Source organism: Ostrea edulis, chromosome 8 (assembly GCF_947568905.1).
Source record: "Ostrea edulis chromosome 8, xbOstEdul1.1, whole genome shotgun sequence".
Lineage (NCBI taxonomy): Eukaryota > Metazoa > Mollusca > Bivalvia > Ostreida > Ostreidae > Ostrea > Ostrea edulis.
The window spans coordinates 65543747-65567751 of record NC_079171.1 but is presented as its reverse complement, the minus strand read 5'-3'; the positions used below and the strand labels follow the sequence as shown (position 1 = coordinate 65567751).

The window sequence follows — 24005 nt, the reverse complement described above, 5'->3', positions numbered from 1 at the left end:
GATTTTGTTTATTATATATTAATATTTATTTTGTTTATTATATATTAGTATTGATTTTGTTTATCATGTATTATTACTGATTTTCTTTATTATATATTAGTATTGATTTTGTTTATCATGTATTATTACTGATTTTCTTTATTATATATTAGTATTGATTTTCTTTATCATGTATTATTACTGATTTTCTTTATTATATATTAGTATTTATTTTGTTTATCATGTATTATTATTGATTTTCTTTATTATATATTAGTATTGATTTTCTTTATTATATATTAGTATTTATTTTGTTTATTATATATTAGTATTGATTTTCTTTATTATATATTAGGATTGCTTTTGTTTATTATACATTAGGATTAGTTTTGTTTATCATATACTACAACTGATTTTGTTTATTAAGCTGATGATAGCGAAGAGTGATCGATGAAAGGTGATTATAACGAACAGTAATAAATCTCATAACTCTTATAATCAATAGAAAATGGAAAGTTGGGCAAACACGGATTTCTAGATATACATGTTTGCTGTACATTAAGTTTGATTTGTACTGTACATTAGGTTTGATTTTATATAATGTAAACTAGGTTTAATTGTGCATACTGTACACTAAGTTTGATTTTGTGTACTGTACACTAGGTTTGATTTTATGTGCTGTAGAGTAGGTTTGATTTTGTGTACTGTGCACAAAGTTTGGTTTTGTGTACTGTACACCAAGCTTGATTTGATGTGCTGTACACTAGGTTTGGTTGTGTACAATGTACACTAGGTTTGCGTTTGTGTATTGCACACTAAGTTTAATTCTGTACACTGTACACCATATGTTACAATGTGTGCTGTATACTGTTTGATTATATGTGCTGTACACTAAGATTGATTTTGTGTACATCACTCTAGGTTTGATTTGATGTACTGTACACTAGTTTTGATTTTGTGTACAGTACACCAGGTTTGATTTTCTATACTGTACACTAGGCTTGCTTTTGTTTACTCTACGGTTTCATTTTATGTGATGTTTACTATGTTTGATTATATGTGCTGTGCACTAGGTTTGTTTGTGTACTGCACAATAAGTTTAATTCTGTACACTGTACATTATATATTATCATGTGTGCTGTATACCGTTTGATTATATGTGCTGTACACTAAGATTGATTTTGTGTACATCACTCTAGGTTTGATTTGATATACTGTACACTAGGTTTAATTGTGTGTACTGTACACTAGGTTTGTTTTGTGTACTGTACACCAGATTTGATTTGATGTGTTGTAGAGTAGGTTTGATTTTGTGTACATCACTCTAGGTTTGATTTGATGTACTGTACACTAGTTTTGATTTTTATCGGATAGTCTTAACTGAGCTGCGTATATACCTCATAATACAAAATATGATAAACGATCCATACGGTAAATGTTTCCAATTTAGGAAACATTTCGTTACAATTTTGTTTATTATATATTAGTATTGATTTTGTTTATTATATATTATTGTTGTTTTTGTTTATTATATATTAGGATTAGTTTTGTTTATCATATACTACAACTGATTTTGTGTATTAAGCTGATTATAGCGAAGAGTGATCGATGAAGGGTGATTATAACGAAGAGTGATCAATCTCAAAACTCATATATTCAATAAAAAATGGAAAGTTGGACAAACATGAATCTCTGGATATACATGTTTACTGTACATTAGGTTTGATTTTAGATAATGTACCCTTGGTTTAATTGTGTGTACTGTACACTAAGTCTAGTTTCGCACACTGTACACTAGATATTATCATGTGTGCTATATACTGTTTGATTATATGTGCTGTACACTAATGTTGATTTTGTGTGCATCACTCTAGGTTTGATTTGATATGCTGTACACTAGGTTTGATTTTGTGTACTGTTCACCAGGTTTGATTTTCTATACTGTACATTAGGCTTGCCTTTGTTTACTCTACGGTTTCATTTGATGTGCTGTTTACTATGTTTGATTATATGTGCTGTGCATTAGGTTTCGTTTCCAATTATGTATATTTAGATTGATTTTGTTTTCTATTGGAAACGAATTTTTTGTATTTAACCGACCGATAAGGTATTCTTATTTCCCCTTGATACCTGAACTCATCCCTGGTATGTGTAAGGGACCGTATTTGTCAAATTATCTATATTGTATTCCTTATGAAGTTATTACATAAATCACTGATCGTTAGTTTCACCTTCATATAATTTGATTTGTTTTGATTACAATAACCTAGAACTTCTTCACATTATTACAGTCTATGTCACTCACTAGATTTGTTTCTATTTAGAATATGTATTGTAGACCTCAATTGATTATGCTTACTATAAACTACTATTGATTCTGTATATTTTAGATACCGTTTAATTCAGAGCACTTGGGATGACGTTTACTTTGTCGTTTTATGTTACGACCAATTCAGTTTTATATCAACATGGGATTATTTCATTCACTAATGAATATACTTAACTTTGATTACCCAAGGAAAGAAGCAAATGTTGACCTATGAAAGGTGAAGATAACGAACAGTGACCAATCTGTTAACTCCAATACGCAGTACAGCATAGGTAGTTTGACATGTTATATATTGTTTTTGAGATATTGTATCATACAAAATGTTTACACATGGATTAGAAAAATGATTTTGGTAAAAAAAAAAAAATAAGAAAAATGTATGAATGGACATATCAACACATTTTCACAAGTAAAGGGTTATTGATTGGTTATGTCGCACAAATCCTTGACATCAGCCACAATTCAAAATAAACGCTAGAAACGGAGCATATGCTTTGTTGGTAATAATAATAATAATTATTATTATTTTTATATAGCGTCTTTCCAGCGTTTGGTGCTCAAAGCGCTTTACAATAATCAATGTACATTATTACCCTGGCAGACCTTATATAAATCTAGAACTTTCTCAGCCTCCTAGGAAGCATACAGTGCAAGATGTCATTACAAGCGCTAGAACACTAACATTTTAACAATATCTTTCACTGTCTATAGGCAGGTACCCCTTTTACACTTGGGTGGAGTGTGGTACTCTGTATCGTGGAGCCAATCAGAGAACATGTGTGTCAATATGTAGAATACGAAACTAAATACACATGACGCGGCATAAACAACATGGTGTAGAAGTTGTCACCATTGATTGATCTTATGAAATTAGTTTTTAAACAAACAATCAGTCTAAGTTTGATATTACGAACAGCGTGAAAACGATGACTTACCCAACTGTGTTTGTCAATTGTGTTTCAACAAATTGAACACGTGTATTTAACATTGAAATAGATAACTCAATAGCTACAACATATAAGGGGCGAAACTGCTAATTATTTATTACGTTACGTATAAAATCAGTATGCAAAGTTCACGTACTCCCAGTATTCACTTTAGATTTTGATCTTACCAAACTTACCAAACTTGCATCGTAAACAGAACATCTCATTTAATCTTAATTTTATATTATTTCATCATCCTCTCTCCCCAACCTTAATTCCGAACTTTAACTCTCTGGAAAAAATATATTCGGAAGAGATCAGAGAGCTACACATCCACCTCCTGTGAACACATTCGATTTACGGCGCACCGAAAATTGAGCACCGCTGAGACTCGATATCGCTTTATCATTGTATCGCCGTCTTTTAAACCTAGTATCGAAACAATATTAACACATTTTCATATTATATGTCTGTCCAAAATACCTTATGATATTTATTAAAACCCCATACAAACTGACAAATCACAGATTCAAATGATTTCCTTTTGTGACTTGGTCATCTTAGGGAGCTAGTAAATTCGAGCCCTGTTGCTATTGATATTTATTTATATAATTTGATACAAGTTATGTATTTCTTCTTCATTTATTATAAACATTAATAATGGAGAGACATAACAAATGTAGTTTATCTAAAGGTAAAACAAGGTCACAGTTATTGAAAATACTACAAAAACTTTGATTGGTTCTCCATGCTCGTACGCTCCAGACTAATGGAATCCGTGTGGCCGTGGATTTACAGTCCCTGAAACGTTCTGTTTCACAATGTTTCCGTTCGCTCACCATGTGCTCTCCCTGCCTTCACCGTGTGCTCTCCGTGTGTTCACTGTGCGCTCATCGAGCGTTCATTGTGCGCTCACATTGTGTTCATCTTGCGCTCAAAGTGCGTTCACCATGCGATCCGCGTAAGTTCAACGTGGGCTCATCGTGCGTTCATCGTGCAATATTATTTTCAGAGAGCTCTACAGTTATACAACTATCTCAAACCATGCCTTTGAATGCTGACTAATGTTAAGGGTTAGTGCGAGATAATGAATCAATAACCTTTGATTTGTGAAGATAGTACAAACACGATATAGTTAAATTGAAAGATGGATTTATAATTAGACAGCATTTGTATGATTTGCTTTGTTACTTATTATTTTTTATAGAGCACATGCATTTAAATAGAATACAACAACATATATTACGAAAACTATATTTTTTACTCATATCTCCGAACAACCATTTGCATACAGGAATAATTTCGCTGAACAACGGTGATTCACAACCCTGTTGTCTATACATAGCTGTTGTCAAAACCATGATAAACCAACGCGGGGTTTTATTGCAGGACGAAGTAATACATTGCGAGGAGTGTGGTTAAATGACCAATTTCTTTCAACTGTTCTGTATATAGTTCCTGGTACCGAAAATCGATCAACTGTGTATGCTTACTCACACCAACACCTGATACAATATCATGTTGTCAATGGTATGTGATTGTCCTACTCTCAATTTTGTATTCCTTATGGGATTAATGATATTGGTCAATTGTCGTCCCGTTCACTGTTTCATGATTTACATTTCAAATTAAGGGTGAAACCATCCTTGACAGAGGTGTACAATTTCACACCGAGCGCGAACATTTTAATTCACTCACTCAAAAATCAAGTCACATTAACTGACCCAATCCTATCTGCATTAGTCTCTGAACTATAAACGTAGTCCGTAACACTGTCCTCGAGCATACAAATGTCTGTGTTAGAAATATTTCCGACTCGCTATTCTCGTTAAACCACATTGAAAATAAATAAATGGGAATCTGCCGTATACCGTAACTTTTCTAAATGTTGTTTGGCATCAATGCGGTGGATAGTGTTGCTAAAATGAACTGACTACAGCTGAAAATTTAAATTGACAGGATTGGTTGTTATCGTAATTGTAATTGTAATCTAAAACAATGGATAGCGCCCTGTCAACAGTTCTTTAAAGTACTTTACACATTTGAGAGAAAAGTTTATATAAAATCAATTTGCACACACATGTAAATGTAAAACTGATACGATACCAATTCTGATGCACCAGATGCGCATTTCGACAAATAATGTCTATACACTGATATTCAACCGAAATGTTTGAAATCCTAAATAACAATGAAGTTTTAGAACTATTATTGGGAGAAACAATGTGCGAAAACAGTGGAGTCAAATTTGTTTAAGGGTAAGAGCTATGCGTGAGGGAGAAAATCCTTAATTTTGAAATGAATTTCTATTTTTTTTTTAACAGCAATTAAATTAAATTTCATATCAAATTATTATATTCAATTAAGTTAAATATTCATGGTGTCAGACTTAAAATACAAAATCATCATTATTAATATATAGTTCCTAATGTAATTATATACTTACTCTAACATCATCTAAACAATTTAAAACAACCCATAGGAATAATTGAATGCCTAAGAAGGACATTATTATAACAACAAACTACCGTTCTAATAGAAACTGAAGGTTTTCTGTGCAAGTGTGCGTGTATGTGATAGAGAATCAGATGTTTTATTTCACAAATCTAAATATGTATTGATGTCGTTTGTAAGATGTGTATTTATTGCAGATGATCATCCTTCTTTATTTTTTTTTTCAAAAAGTAAAATACACTTAACGTTCTCGTAAATTCACCAGACTGGAGAACGCTGTCGAGGGTATCTCTCTTATTCGATTACCATTTAGCCCCCTATTTTATTTTAGTCTACAAAAATACATTTAAAATACACTCACAGAATTCGTAATTTCACCAGATCGGAGAATGCTGCCTCTGGTATCTTTGTTATTTGATTGTATTGCAGGTACCTTAAAGAGAAAGACATGTATACAGTTAATGCCATTGATGTATCTGATATTGCTGATTAAATGCGATCTATATTTGTTATTTGATTACCATGTAACCTCCTGAAACAGAAAGAAATGTACACAGTCAGTGTCCAGTAATGTTTCTGATATAACTGAATAAATGCGATCATTATGTTTTAAATCATTTTCGAGAACGAGTGTTAAGATTCATAACTACTCCTCTATTTCTTCACAAATTGAGCTGAATGTATAATGACGCTGTTTGCAGGCACTTTCAAGATAGATATATGGTGACGATTCAAAAAGGCACCACCATATTATTCAATGAATAAACATATATTTTCGACTGGTCACACCCGGTGTGAACTATTTCCTTTAATCAGATAAGCGGGTTGATCTGATATCAAAATAAGCTTGCAAAGTAGTGCTTAACAGTCCATTTCAACATTCCAGACGCCATTTACAACAATGACAAGTTGTAAACTATTGTTGATGTTGTCTACAATCAAACTGCTTGTCTGTCGTGTGATTTATGATTGACGAATAATGCAATGATTTCGCATGCCACGAACTCAATGCCTGAAACATTTTGGAAACTATTTTGATGTGAATGAGTATTTGGATATTGAATGGATGTTTTTATGATGTATAATTATGCATTTTTACTTTTAGGTTTTCACCCTAAGAGATGTAAGGTGTTTGAACGATTCGATAAATAGATACTGTTGTACATTTTCAAAGAACGCCAATTTATTTAAAACCATCTACACCCACCTGAGCTGAAGTATATGGAATAAAACTCCGAGTCCATTCCATCTGGATTTCTTCTATCATTAAAAAAATCACCAAACCATGGATCTAATACTTTGTAAAAATCATGGATATAATTTGAATCAATATAGTTATTGACTTGCAAAATATATTTGAAATCAGAAATGTAGGACACGGTTTCTTTTGAGAAGATTTTTACCTGCAGTAGGGATAGTAACATTTTACATTTACAATACCATATCCTACAACATTTTGATGCGTATTTTTAGCATATTTCATTTTACTTGGACTGAATTGTTGTAGACCGCTTATAAATCATCTACTACCATCTCTACTTGCAATATGGTCATGATAAATGGAACATATCTCGAATAATAAGATATATAATTTATATCTCAGAAGCCTATCCGTTCCAATTCAGTTGATCAACTTCTTTCATTTCAAAATGAAAGGAGAAGATAACGAACACAGATGGGTTGTATAAATCCCAAGAAAAAGACCATACGCAGAACAAGCTCTTGCTTGTCAAGTATCTTTAGAGATATAAGCACACATATGCTGGAGGCAATGAATTTTCGCTACATCATTATGGGAATTAAAGACGGAGAAGCTGGAATCATCCTGTTTATCATCATGTTGAGTTGTTACTTTACCGTTAATATATATTTTCAATAAAATATCATCTAAGTATGAAAAATAAGTTGACGACTCTCTGGTGTCTTTTATTTCGAGTTTTCAGGGATATATCGAATCGACATATGGATGAAAAACATCAGTGTTGGTAGATACAACGTCGTCGACATACTTAAATTTAGCATTGAAGACCCCAGCAAGATATTTTTTTTCTTCTCACATCCAAGCCTTTTAATAGATTCTGCTTCATGGGAATGTAACAAAATATCAGTCAACGGAAGAACACAATTCGTGACCATGGAAATTTCAACAGACTATTAGAAGACCTGATCACAAAAAGTACGAAATTATGGTCAATGAGGACTTCAACATATTTCAATTTCAACTTCGCAATAATTGTGCGTGGAATCAAAGTGGTGTTTAACAAAGGAACGGTTTGGATGACTTGATGGTGAGGAATATGATTTTAATCCAACTGTCTTTGTTTGCAATTCGTTGTGGCTGTATTTCAAAAATAGTTGGTGAAATTAGAAGAAAACAAAAAGACACGCTGCGACCTTTACTTTGACATTTATCAAAGTCGAGTTATTGCTGTGATTATATAATCATAAAAGTATTCTGTTTGGGCGTTTTTTCGCATATGTTTCATAAAAAGGGTAGATATGAAGAAAAGGTTATTTGGAGAAAGGGAGTGCTTACTCATCCTAAATACCCAAACCCACCACAACTATAGTTAGGTGTTCGGGAGTCCCTGTTTCCCATACTCTTAATTTTCTATTTATAGGACTTATGAGAGTGATCACCTTTCGATATATTCACACATTTCATTTACATTATGGGTCATCCGCTAGATTCTTTAAACAATTAAACAATTCCCAGGGTAGACTTTACAATACAAACTATGATAAACATTTTTTGCTATGAACTTTGGGAATTATAAATAAGTTTGAGAGAACAGAAAAGTAGTATGTACAAGGACGATGGATTTCGCATTACATTACTTTGTTAATGATATTGAATGATGTCAACATTGTATATATTATTAATAAATGTCTGTTGAAATGTTTTCAATAACAAGTGACACGATTCAGAACTACCCCTCTAATTATTCCCATAATGAGGTGACACTGTTTTGTAGATAATCAGATTATTGAAATCAAATAGGCTATACCCCATGGTTTCATGAAAATGTGATATATGCAAGGTGCAGATAACGAACAGTGATATATATGATTCGTTGGGGGGGGGTACCTTTCAACAGGCAAATTGTAAATTTTATTACTAGTTTACCTTAGCACATACATAGCAATTGACTTAATGATAGTTTGTATTGTCATACTAGATCGCTATACCGACCATAGAACTTGCAGAATGCTGACATTTGACATTAGTAATTTTCCGGACATTCACTCATGTATGTTGTTCAAGCTCGTTACATTGAACAGTCACGTCTGTTTTTCAGCATTACATAGCATTGCTGATGGGATTTCCGAATGAAAGACATTTTGAGTTTGTAATGCCAATGTTTGTCAAAGGTACATGTGTACCGATTTGGAAGCTTTAGGGTTACCATGTGATCTAAGACTGAATCCCGTTCTTCCCAAATGTAGCTTTGGCCCATGCATACATGTGGTAAAAAATACTTCTATTCTTCATGGACTGGCTTCTTTGATTTTGAAATTGTACTTACTTGGATTGCATATTTACAATGGAAGACGAAGATCAATCTCGTGACCCCTATAAACAATACAAAATAGAGAGTTGGGGAAACACGTAGTCCTGGATATACCAGCGATGGGAACAGGTGCCTAGGGGGAGTAAACATCCCCTGTCGACCGGTCAAACAGTGACTGCACTATCTAGAATTTGTAGTCCATGTTCGATTAAGAGTGAGCACATCTTAACTTTTATTTTCTGAGGTTAAGGTCGATAACAGTCGGCGTTACGCATGTTTGAGTTGTGCAATTGAAACGTAAAGTAACGATATTGCTAGATCTCATAACTGATTTCAGGAATACAAACAATTAGAGTTTGGAAAGACGGACTCTCGAACAAACCAGGGGTAGGGTCAAGTGATAAGAAGAGTAAGCATATTATGTCGACCGGTCACACCCTGTGCGAACTCTTTCCCTTAACCAGATAAGAGGGTTACTCCGACATGAAAATAAGCTTGCAAAGAAGTGCCTAACGGTTCGTTTCAGCTCACCAGACAACATATACTCCAATGACAAGTTGTAAAGAATTGTTAATATTGTCCACTATCAAACTGCTTATCTTTCGTGTGAATTATGACTGACCAATAATGCAATGATTTCGCATGTCAGGAATTCAATGCCTGAAATATTTTGGAAACTATTTTGACGTGAATGGGTATTTGGATATTGAATTCCTACATTTTTGTGATATTTCATTGTGCATCTGTACTTTTAGGTTTTTGCCTTTAGAGATGTAAGGTGTTTGAATGAATCGATAGATAAATACTGTATCTTTTCAAAGAACGCCAATTTATTTACAGCAATCTACACACACCTGGATTAAAGTATATGGAATAAAACCTCGAGTCCATTCTATCTGGATTTCCTCTATCACAATAAAAAAAATGAAGCCATGGATGTAATGCTTTGTAAAAATCGTGGATATATTTTGAATCAATATTTGTATTGACTTGCAAAAGATATATGAAATCAAAAATGTGGGACACGGTTTCTAATGAGAAGACTTTTACCTGCATTATGGAAAGTAACATTTTATATTTACATTACGATACCATGCATTATTTTGATGCCAATGACGTACTCATAGAAATCGTATTCGATCCTCAATATTACGATGCTGAAAGTTGGTAACTAGATTTCATTCACCAGCTTGTGGTATAACAATTGAGAGTTCAAGATCTTTCGAATATAACGTTAAGACGGCGTTTATGTGTCATTGTTGACATACTGAAAATTTTAGATATATTTTGAACCATTATTTTTATTGACTTGCGAGAATGTATGAATTCAGAACTGTAGGATACGGTTTCTTTTGACGAGACTCTTATGTGTGTATGTGTAGATGGTCAGTAACATTTTACATTTACAATAACAATTTCCTGCAACATTTTGATGCGAATGGCGTATTTATGAAACAAACGTGTTCAATCATCTATCTTACGACACTGAAAGTTGGTACCTGTCTTTTATATTCCAGCTTGTGGAAAGCCAATTGAGAGTCTAAAGTTTTTCGAACATAACTTTAAGACGGCGTGTGTGTCTCTTGATATGAGTTAATGTATCATAGTAAGTATTAACGTTATTGAGGGCTCTCAAGTACGTGACCTTACATGTATGCATGGTTATTTGATAATTAGCTATAATAGCTAAGTATTCAGCTAACTTTTAATATATGATCACGTTACCTTTGAAATGTACATATCCCTTGTATTGTTAACTCAATTAACACAACTGGTTGTGTTACATTAATTGTTTTTGTCACTACAATGCATGAATTCATCATTTGTTAGGTATATCATTAATTGATGATATCTAGGATAATATCGAAGCCGAGTCCTTGTCAGAATTAGAAAATAAATATGATGTCAATATTAGAATTTCGTAAAAAAGATACACCAAAACAAAATAACACATCATACACTCTTCTGTACGTAGTAAGTCATGCTTAATACGATAATTAGATAAGTTGCTTGCTGAATATGATTCGATACAGCTGCCTTAGTTGGATAACATAGTTTCTTCTGTTTGCACATAACACTACTGTGATTGTAGTTTAATGAAATTTGGTCACGTGATTACAAAACAAATATGATGTTACATTTAACTCAACATTAGCTATATTAAAGACAATTTATCTATCAATAATTCGGAGTCGATATAGCATAGTCGATACCACTTAGTCCTCTTTATCTGCTTCATATCTGTGTATCTAATTGGATAGAGATGTTATCGACAGTCTAACATCTCAATTGTTAGAGAGGTTACTGGCCAATCAATTGATTTTAATAACAGTATAGCGAAGTTTCAACAACCTGAATTAAAATAAATATATTGTAACGTTTTACGACTATTATTATGATATTATAAGCATACACAATGCAATGAATACATTATATTCCACTACATACCTTAGCATAAACTATGATTTGCGATCTGTGTTTTAAATGTACGAACTCTTTGAACACTTTCGACAGAATAAAAATCTAATATATGCACATACGAAAACTGCCGTATTGCATTTTGGGAATAAAATTGAAGGACGTCATATCCCAATGGACGCCTAGCAAGTATAAAAACACCCTCGAAGGTATTGTCCATTTCAATAAAGATAATACCCACTCTAATTACTGTATCAATTATTGTTAACCGGTGTTGTTCTTCAACATCATTTAACATTGACTCCGTCGACATTGACAACTTGGATTCAATATGATCAGCAATATTCATATCGTTATCCACACACTATATTTTAATCTGTTTGCTATATACCAGTGTCGATTTGTTTACGATGCATTAGGATTGATTTTGTTTACTATACACTAGAGTTGATTATGTTTGCAACACTCTGGGATTCATTTCCGTTACTACACACTAGGGTTAATTTCGTTTACCGTACACAAGGATTTATTTGATATGACATGCACTAGGTTTGATTACGTTTACTATGTACTATTGTTTGTTTGCTGTACAATTTGTACAGATGCATTAGTTTAGCATACACTATGATTAATTGTGTTTACTGCACGGTTTAATTTTGTTTACTTTACACTAGCATTGATTTTTTTACTATATATTGGATTTGTTATGTTTACTACACACTAAGATTGATTTTGGTTAGTATACTTCAGGATTGGTTTTATCTACTTCACAGTAGTGTTTGATTATGTTTACTTTAAACTGGGGTTGATTTTGTACTATACACTAGAATATATATTTTTTTTTATTTTACACTAGGATTTATTTTGTTTACAATCTATTACAATTGATTATGTTTACTACACATTGATATTTATTTTCTTTAACATACACTAAGAATAATTTTGTTTACTGTATACTTGTTATAAATTTTTATGTAACGTCTATTTATTTATAGAGAAAAGGCAGATTTTGGTTGATTTTTGTGTTTTGTGCAGTTTGTCTCTATACAAATCCCTACTACAGTAGTATCATTTACCACGTTATATTGTCACTTTATTATTATAAAACATATGTCTCATCGTTTATACTTGACATACATCGGGAAATCTTTACATACTGCTTTTTATCCCCTCAACATTACAGGAATTCGGACGATGTCATGGATATCTCGATCCCGATCTTGTTGTTTATAATTAGAAATAACCGTGATTATGTTGAGAATGTGGCACAGCTTGAAAAGTAACGAATGTTTCTATGTTTTTCTTGTTTTATTGATATACTTTCTTATATATGTCTTGCTTTTAAAACATATATATATACTCATTGTAATGGTGACTTAGATATCTACTTATTTAAATCCGGGTCTTCATAAGCATCTGTTACGTATAAATACAGAATGTCGTTAGCAGTTTGACTTAGTGATCAGAGTTACTTGTCAGTAATTAGTTGTCGAGTTGTAAAAATAAGAGCTCGTGAAGATTTCTGAAGTCACGGTTAACGTTGACAGGTGTGAAAAAGATATAACTGAGTGAAGGACACTAACAGTTTGAAATTATTTATTTATTGTAATAATATTTAATTAAATAGATATGTTAATTTTTAACTTGTTCTTTATCAAATAAATTCGTAATAATTGACGACAGCGTTTTTTTTTCTTCTTAGCTGTTAATGAAGTGTAAACATAATGAATAGGTGAAAAAGTATGTTATTCTCTCCAATGATTAATCTTAATTAGGAGAGGGAAATAAAAGTGATCAATACCATAACTCGTATAAGCAATGCAAAATAGAGAGTTGGGTAAACATGGATCCCTGGATATACTAGAGGTAGGATCATGTGCCTAGGAGGATTAAGCATTCACCGTCGACCGGTCACACCCACCGTGAGCCCTGCATCTTGATCAGGTAAACGGAGTTATCCATAGTCAAAATCAGTGTGCCAAGAAAGATCTCGGTATGAAAAACGTCAGACAGCATTTGACCCAGTAATATGTTTCTGTGGCAAATGCGATGTCAAATATTAAATGCATAATCACAATGATGGCTATAACAAAAACTCGGAAGAAACTATACCTGGCAGCTACATGTGAAGACAACCAATGAATTAATCACCATTTTCTTATCAGGTTAATGATAGAAATATAAACTCTCATTATCATATATCCAGTGACAATGTGCAGATATTTGAATATTGAAATGAATACATTGGACACAATTTGTGCAACAATACGAACCAATTTCAAGAGAATGATGAAACTCCTAATCTTAATGAGCCCACACAAAGTATGCCAATTTTCAATGGTAAAAAAAACAACACAATCTAAAAATTCTTGTGGATTCAATCAAACATGATTTCAAAGAGATTTTGTCGACAGACATAGGAGTTATCTTTTTGCTTGAAGGATGGTTCACTTACATCTGCGCCTCAACTTAGTCCAGATGTGAGGCTAAATATTTCTCAATTTCATTATTCCATGAAACAGCGATTATGTAATTACCTTGATAGGAACCTGTGGAACTCAGCTGCAGAACATGAGAAGACAATATCAAGAATATATTCTGAAATTTTCATCAAAAATACATTCACTGCTGAACAAAGTATCACCAATATTCGTAGATGAACAGCTGACCAGAGTATCTCATACGATGTCGTCACAAAGGAAAAAAAAAGCATCAGTGAAGAATGCAATATATATGATATTATGGAATAAATGCTGCAAAAAGGGAATACGGAAAATTTCAAATATCAAAAAGTCATATGTGAGAATAATCTACTCAAGCCCAATTATGTTTGATGCATGAAAACGGGGAAGAAAAACTTATATTAGATTAGCGAAGATCTGTGAAGGAAAAGAAAAACCAAAAATCAGTGAATATCGAGAAGTTAGGGTATTGTGTGAAGAACAGCAGCATAACGTTTCATCTTTGAAAGAGGATAATTCACTATTGAAACAAAGACGTAAAAAAAAGTAGTATACTTCACGGCAATAAATCCTGAATATAATGAAGCTCAAGACAGACAGATGAGACGTGAGAGAAATTAATAGAGCTGGTGAAACACTGTTAGGAGGATTGGGAGCTAATGGAGAAATTAAGGCTTTGTTAGAGACAACTGTATAATGACTGCTGGGATATGTGGATTTCAGAACAAAACGTTATCAAGAGTTAAATAACCAAACTCACAGGAAGGTTGGGGGGAAAGAGACTTACTGACAAGCACAGCTCACGCAAATGAAAAACAAATACTCCAGGGCCTCTCTGGACGTTCAAGAAAACTAAAGCTCAGGGATGACAGAGAAGCTCAACAAGATACCTCATCAATATGAAGTCATGGAGATTGAAAAGGAAGACATGCATACTAATCATATTTTCATCTTTCAAAATTGCATGTCTCATCTGGAAAATGGGGACGTCCAACAACAAAGGGAGCTGGAGAATGCGAGACAAAACGATTAAAAGTAGAGGTTATCCTTACAGAAGAGCAGACTAGCCACAGGTAACTAACCTTTTTTTTTGCGAACTCAAGGACAGTATCATGGATAACAATAATGCAATGTAGGGACGAAACCTAGCTTTAACACAGTTACAAATAACAGAGGCGGGGAAGAATACAAGGGTTCAATTTATATCAAATGTTGGTGTTTGCTAGGAGGCCTTCTTGAGTTAGAGTATCTTCGAATATTTGGATAAGGACGTCAGGGAACGACGACTGTTGTCAACGGGAACAGCGGGTGTCGTTACTAAGCAGGTGCCAAAGGCTCAGAAAGGACTCACACTAAGCATCTGGGCAAAGCTTCCCGAGCAGGGGTGTGTGTAGCGAACTGTATCAGATGAAACTTATACTGCCTCGATAATGAGCTATCTTTTCGAAAGATGCTGTTGGGTCTTTCCCCTGATCACGCAAGTAAAGTAACAACGAGCGAAATCAGCACTTGACTGGGTGACCTTTACACGTTACAAATTGTATCTATGCTACACTATATGCAATGTAAATACTCATTGTAATCGTGACTTCGTCACCTAGTTCCTTACTTTAGATCGAAACTGGGGAAACCAACATTATTCTTATTTTGGCAATACATTTCAAGTTGTCCAGTTGTAAAATTAGGAGACCCGTGCAGACTTCTGAAGTTACGGTTAATGTTGAAAGGTGTTAACAAGAGGTAACTGAGGTATGAATGCTAATAATTTGTTAATATTGACTTATCACAATAACAACATGATAATAACAATAACAATTATATTAAATTCAATGACGACCCGAGTTAGCGTAGGTCCCCAATATCACTTGCCTGTCGTAAAAGGTGACTAAATGAGGATGGTCTTCGTATCACAGCAGGTTTTGCACGATAAAGATCCCTCCCTGCTTAAAGACCATAAGTGCCGAGCATAGGCCTACATGGTGACATCTCCATATGAGTGGAATATTCTCAAGAGGGACGTTAAACAATAGGGAATCAAGCGATAATAAAATTGAATATATTTGTTAATTTCTAAGAATTTTTCTTTGCTAAAATTGATTTTTTTTTGCCATGCACTAAGACTGGTTTTACTTGGTAAACACTAAGATTGATTTTGTGTACTGTACGCTATGACTTATTTTGTTTGCTGTACATTTAGATTGATCTTGCTTTTCATAGGAATTCAATTTTACATATGAAAGGTGAAGATAATGTGTGACATATCGATAAGGGATGCAGTACTTCCCCTTTGGCGATTGATTACAACCTTGGAATGTCGAATGCCGTATTTGTCCATCTCTTAATTTAGTAATAATTAAATAATTTAATAGATTTATCACTTTTGATTTTCTTCACCTCTTCATCGAATAGGATTGATTTTATTTGCGATAACATATAGCTATTTAGAATACTATATTTTATGTCATGAACTACATACTAGATATATTTCTATTTACTGCATTTAGATCTGAATTGATTCTGCTTGCTATATACTACTATTAATGGTGTATAATTGATGTAACGTTTACTTCTGAACACTGGAGATGAAGTTTCCTTTCTCGGTTTACATACCGACTGATTCTATTTGATATCAACTAGGAATTATTTTGTTCGCTAATTATTGGAATTAATTCTGACTACCCTGGGAATGAATAAAATGTTAACCCTTATTATGCTTTATTTAGATATATATTTCCCTGTACAATGTATACAAATGCTTGGGAAACGTGGTTTTGAAAAAAAAAGTAAAATTCATGGATGGAGGTACAGACACAATAGCGTGGAATGGGAAGATTGGTTTTGTACTCAGACACCATACATGTGATCTAATATGTCATTTGGAGTTTTTAAAATGCTACAGGAATTTAACATAACGCCACAACATATACCATAACAGCGTTTGATTTGTAGTTTAGACTCAGAATTGCGGTCAGTTACACGTTCCAAACAATCATTCTGCTGAAAAAATGGCAATTCACAGCGCAGTTGCTTAAGCATGACTTTAGTCAAAACGAAGATATACTATCGCGGATTTATTTTGATGGGCGAAGTAATATATTGCGAGAGGAGTTTGTTAAATGAACAATAGGCATTGTATGTGCTGAATATAGCTCCTGGTGCGGAAAGACTATGCTTAATCACCCACAACTTGACATTGTCTTCAAAAGTCTGTCTTTGCCCAATTGTCAATTTTGCATTCCTTTTTGGGATTTACGGAATTAGCTTCTCCATCAACAACTCCCATATGTATGCAGTAGTATTCAACTCTCACCTGCATATAATGTTCAGATATCTCAACGGGTTCGATACGCAAGAACTTGTTTTTCGTATGGTCAGTTTTTAGATTGGTTCAGGCTACTGACAAACAAGTTGATGATACAGGGATTTCAACAGTATCCATTGCAGTCAGCAATTCGCAAATTAAATGGTCGTTATAACGATCTAGTTCGACAATTCAACCTACCATTGGGCCAAATGCTGTCTGTCGTGTGTCATACCGATTGTTAAGCCGTTCTTGGCACACTGATTTTGACTGCGGACAACAGTTAATAGCAGTAACTATATAAATGCTATACTTTCTTTAAATTATTTTCGATAACGGATGGTGTGATTCATAATCACTACTCTACTTCTTAACAAATGACCTTGGAAACATGATTACATTATTTTACAGACACTTCCAGCAATAGTCATGCTTATAATTTACAAAGGTGCAGTCACATGATTCGATACCCAAGATGTTCTTCTGCGTGTTGTCAGGTTTTTAAATCGAAGCAGGCTACTGACAAACAAGCTGATGGCACAGGGGTTCCAACAATCACATTTAGAATCAGCAAATTATATGGTCGTTATGATGATCTAGTTCCCAAATACAACCTATAATTAGGTCAAATGCTCTCTGACGTGTTTGATTCCAATTTTTAGACAGTTCTTTACACACTGATTATGACTACGGATAACTCCGTTTACCTGATCAGGATATAGGGCTCACGCCGGGTGTTATCTGTCGACAGGGGGTACTAACTCCTCCTAGGTACCTGGTCCCTGGTATTGCTAGTGATCCAGGGGGTCTATTTTGTATACCTTATAGGCGTTATGAGATTGATCACGATTCGTTATCTTCGTCTTTCAATAGTCAATAAAACGCATTTTGGTTTATTTAGAAATAAATTATGCGTAATATGTATCCAGTGAATAGAGTTTATTGCAACTTTCACAAATGTTTTCTAAACAACTTTGGTATATATCAGAACCAAACAATGTGATTGGCCATAGTCAAGCATCACCACTGCATGTGATGAACTTGATTTCCGAAGTTTTTTTTCTACTTCCATGCTACCTCTACGTATTCATAATTGGTGGCATCGGATTTTAAATCGAGGAGGTAAATATAGAAGCGTCCTAAGAAGATTCTTTAAGAACCTATGTTTCGTTTCGTCATATATTTATGTTAACGTTTAACGTTCATAGCCGTCTCATTAATGATTATTAAACGTGTCAGAACCCACCACAACATCGAAGATCTGTTTAAATCAAGTTACTAAAATACGTGACTCTCACTTGTTATGGTGGGTGATTCATGGGTCTTGGGCTCAAAATATGTTGGTTTACCATGTGGACGTTTTAACCAATGACCTACCACTACCAGTGATATGATGAACACTACTGCATACTTGTCTAGTGGAAGGTTGACGTTATCAACCACATCCTCATATGCAGGTTTTTATGCAGATCATTGCTACTATGTATCATAAGCTTTGTTCCGTCTTGCTTAAAATCATTTTTCGGACCACATAGGCGATCATAACGAACAATGATCAATCTCATAACTCCTATAAGCAATACAAAGTAGATAGTTGGGCAAGCACGGATCTCTGGACACACTAAATGTGAGACCAGGTGTCTATTAGGAGTGAGGATCCCCTGTCCATTTTAATGAATACCTGTATTCTTCGGATAAGGGAAGCGTAGAATCAAGAATTACATCTGAGAAACAAGTATTGAAAATAAACTAAAGAATGTGAAAAAAATATATGCGAGGGTCTCTAAACTTTATCCGAATGCAAAGACGGAATAAAAAATATGAAAAACAATAAAGCTCAAGGTACATATTCTATATCAGTTAAACTTTACAACATTTTCTTGAATGATATAAGGCATTATTTTTTTCAGTTATTTGATGAAATCTGCTGAAAGTAAAGAGCTCCCAAACTCGTAGAGGCTGTCAAGAATAAGTATTGTTTATAAAAAAAAAGGTGAAAAGTCAAATGTTAGAAAGTATAGACGAATTAGTCTAACAAATTGCGATTATAAAATTCGTGCATTTCTTTTGGTTAAACGTTTACATACAGTCATATCAAAATGTATCAATATAAACCAATCAGCATTTATTAAAGGCAGATATTTAGGGAATAATTTTCGACACATTCAAGATATTTTTATTTATGTTAAGTTCAGAACGAAGATGACAATTTATTATTTTTAGATTTTTAAAATGCCTTTGATACCGTAGAATAAAGTGTTATGATTGAAACTTTAAAAACTTTAAATTTTGGAACATTTTTTAACAACTGGATTACAACATTTTACGATAAAGTTTTATTTCGAGTAAAGAATAACGGTTACATATCTAGAACTTGTAAAATGACTAGAGGTATTCGTCAATGATGTCCAATATCACCATCACTGTTCATCATCACAACAGGTATGCTAGCTACAAGAATTAAATCTTCTGACACAATACATGGTTTTGAAATTGGAATTAACAGAGAAATAACAAAAATACACAACATGTACATGATTCCACAAACCCCTTAAAGGATGTACAATAAGTAAAGGAAGCAATTAAAACATTAAAACAATTATCTGGATTCACAGGTCTAATGCTTATTCTAAATAAATCAGAATGTACATTGCTAGGTTCTTTAAAAACACACGTGAAATGATTGAAACTCTAATTATAACAAATAATCCAGTTAAAACATTGGGTATATTTATAGGATATAACAACATATTGTGTCCCAAAACAATCGGATAGGAACAATTTATCAAATTATTAGCATGCTCGATAACTGGGGAAAAATGAAATTTGACAATTTTTGGCAAACAAGAAATAATCAATAATTTCATTATTTCTAACTTACAATGCAATGCGTCGATAATTCTCAATCCGCCTGAGGAATTTGTTAAGGAAATGAACAGTAAAATATTTAATTTTCTATGTAATAAAGGGGAAAGAATCAAAAGAAATCCACTTATTGGAAAGAAATTAAAAGATGGAATCAGTATTTTTGGTGTTGAATCATTAAAAGCTTCTTGTATTGCACGTCTGCTAAGTACTAAATCCAGTCTCTAAACATTTCTTGAACATATTTTTCAAAAAAAAAAGGATTGATTGTTTCTTGCTTGAGATCTTCCTCGAGAATTTTACATTCATATGGACACGTCACCAAGACCGGTGAAGGGCTAAAATTTAGGCCTATGCTCGGCGCTTACGATCATTGCGTAGTGAAGGTTCTTTAGCGTGCCGCACCTACTGTGAGATGGTTCATCCGTTTTTAAGGTCATGTCCGACGACCCGTGACATTCACACCTGATGTCGAATGTTTGGCGATGGAACTGTCACTACCTGTTTTAACGACTTAGGTATGTCGCGACCGGGATTCGAACCCCGCCCTTCCGCATCTGGGGCAATCGCTCTAACCTCTCGGCCATAGCGGCGGCTTTTTTCAAAAAGAAAATTTATCGCTGAGATATACAATTAAAACAAACTTAAGAAATGTGAAAGAATATAAATATATTACATTTCTGACGTTGTTCTATTAAGAAGTAATTTGCGTTTTTTAACAAAACCACAATGATTAAATGCAAGGTGAAGATAACGAACAGTGATCAATCTCATAACTCCTACAAGCAATGCAAAATAGATAGTTGGGCAAACACGGACCCCTGGACACACCAGATAAATATATCTCTATGACTACTTTAGACGAATCCTTATTTTTCCCAATTTGGAAAAAAATACCCTTTTCAGGTCAAAAACCATCCAATTTATTTTCATAATCGGGTCAAGTCAGGACTTCTATACACCAAAGACTTATATGATAATAATGGTGTATTTAGATATTTAAAATATTATCAAGATTTAATCTCTCATAGAAACAGTATTATCTGTGAATACTATATTTTAAAAACAATGTGCAACCGCTTTGCAGGTATATTTCACTGCAAAAACAACTCCCTGTATTAGTACTAAATCAACCGATCGATAGGGGATGCTAACTCTTCCTAGGCACATGACTCCACTCCCGGTGTGTCCATGGGTCCGTGTTTGCCTAACTATCTATTTTCTATTGCTTGTAGAAGTTATGGGGTTGACCACTGTTCGTTACCTTCACCTTTCATACATGTATTATTTGAAGGATATAGCTTTGTTGATATATTGAATATTAAATCATCTTTCTTATATGACATATTAGTTGATAACAAATTTATTAAGCCAATTACAGAAACATTTGAACAGAAAGGTTTGATATTTCAAAATATTGATGGAAGACAATTTATCTACTAAAAGTCGAAATGTTTTCCAAAAAAAAAAACAACCAAATATCAGAGTTTAACTATCAGTTGTTATATAAAATTTTGAATAATAATGTTAGCAAATGGAATCCAAATATACAAAAATATTGTGAAAACTGTGGTGAAATTGAAAACATAGAACACATGATATATGTCGACAGAACGTTTAAAAGAATATGGAAAAGGATTAACAATGTATTAAATATTGACATATCTTGGAAACATATTGTCATAGGATTTTATAATGAAATAAATCTATCAGAGACTCTTAACATTTTGATTTCTTTCATTGCACTGATTATTTATAAATATGAGGTGAAGATAAAATGAATTGTAGACTAAATGAAACCTCTTGTAACAGTGATAATTTATATAGCTCAGTGAAATGGGCTTTAAATACATAACGATATATTGTAGAAAAATTGTATTGAAAGATGTGTATTGCAAATATATTTCATAAAGTGTGTATATGAGAGGCCCGGTTTGGAGGAAGACGGCTCCTTCACAATTTGTTTACCTGGAGGCAGATTCTTGGTGTATATTGTACTGTGCTTTACAGGTAAACGAAGGTGACCCTTCATGTGGTAAACAATAGCTTTGCATGGCTTGACAATTCAATCTACTATTGTAAACTTTATTGTAAACCCTTTGAAGTGCATTTAAAATTAAAATATAATTGATATCAAAATATTTTCCTTCTTTAGCATAAAATTACAAATTAATTAATGTATTGATGTAAAGAAATGGTGTTGATGGATGATTAATATATTTGTTGATATTGCATTGATTAAAAGATAAAAACAGATTATACGCAAGGTATACAGTTTTGAAACTGATCCATGTTTGTTAACTTCATAATTCATAAATGAACACTTTATACAGGTGATGGTGGAATGTTGGTACATACATATGGGAAGTTCACCATGGGAAATATTTTTTCCGTTTGTGATAATGATAAGCGGCATTTTAATTACCATCAACAGTTATATTAATTGAAATATTTAACAGTGACCCAATAGTGATGTTCACTGGGATTTATAGAATCGAAATATAACTGAAAACAACTAATGTTTATAAATAAAACGTTGTCGACACGTTTAAATGTCAAGATTACGATTACAATAACATACATATTCCATGTACGAGTTCATTAATAGAATAGTTTTCTTTTCAGAATATCAACATAATAAAGAAGCACAATTTCCATCGTGGAAAATACAAGGAAATGTTGAAAGTCCTGATTACCAAATACTACAAAGACATTGTCAATGAGGGACTCCAGCTTCTTTTCTCATAGCAACATCAGAGTACGCGTGCATACAATTAAGGTGGTGTTGGACAACGTCATTTTTGAATGATTGATCACTTGATGCATATATTTCATTTTACTAGTTTTTGTTGTAGAAGCAATTGTTCATGATGGCAAACAAGTTTAGTAATTAAGTGTCTTCGAGGCCTTGAAAAGTCATAGGCGTTTATGTTGTTGACTAGAAATTATTTTTGTGATTTCTAATTCACTAGACGTTCTTCAGAATAATCTAGGATCCACACTTCATTTAATCTACTTCTGTTGTATGCTGTAGCACAACATGATTCAAATTATTCTAACAGCTCGTAATAGTTCCGTGAGGAGCAAAGATAAATGTTTGATCAAACATACACTGGATCCAACAATGTACTTTTGTAAAAGTTTGTGAAGTCTGCGAGCAAAGCATAGGTAAGGTACCTATATTTGTTCCATTCGTCGCATTGTCTTGGTTATGGAATATATTTAAAACTGAACAATGGTTTGAAAGCAATTGGTCTTTTGAAAGAGCAAGGGAGACGTAAATATGATTATAAAAAGTTAGTTTAAAATACAGTTGTAATGACGAGTCGTATAAACAAACAAAAGTTTGGCGGGTTTTTTTTTCAGCTGGAACTAAAACATATTCCTCATTGAATCTATTTGATTTTACCACTTCTAATTTACTAAACACAGACGAATATATGACACCAACTTTTTATTCCCTTTGTCTAAAATGTGATCTAAAAATTCCTTTGATATGTGTTATCAACCTATTTTATTGAGACACAAGTGCTTCCCTTTCATGTTTAGTCCATAGTCTGAGCAAAAGTTTTGACCGAATACATAACAGTGATGCAATGGTTTTCCAATTGAAAGACCGATTTTTTTTAATTGATAGCCTATCAAAATAAGTGATTTTATGGGGGTTTTTTTTTCGAAGTAATATCAGCATCACCAGTTATGACATACCCTATACTTGGAATAGTACGAATGTCAAAGCATATAGGCGGTTTTTGTATA

The 24005-nt window shown here is 33.2% G+C and overlaps 1 protein-coding gene across 1 annotated transcript in view; it reads right to left on the bottom strand.

The window, feature by feature from the left end:
* The window catches only part of LOC130049768 (leucine-rich repeat-containing protein 3B-like), a 314543-nt gene that overhangs the window by 154918 nt on the left and 135620 nt on the right, over positions 1 to 24005 (bottom strand). Inside the window, exon 2 of the mRNA XM_056147761.1 lies at positions 6050 to 6121. Within this exon, the coding sequence (XP_056003736.1) occupies positions 6050 to 6121 (72 nt within the window). The remainder of the gene's footprint in view (positions 1 to 6049; positions 6122 to 24005) is intronic.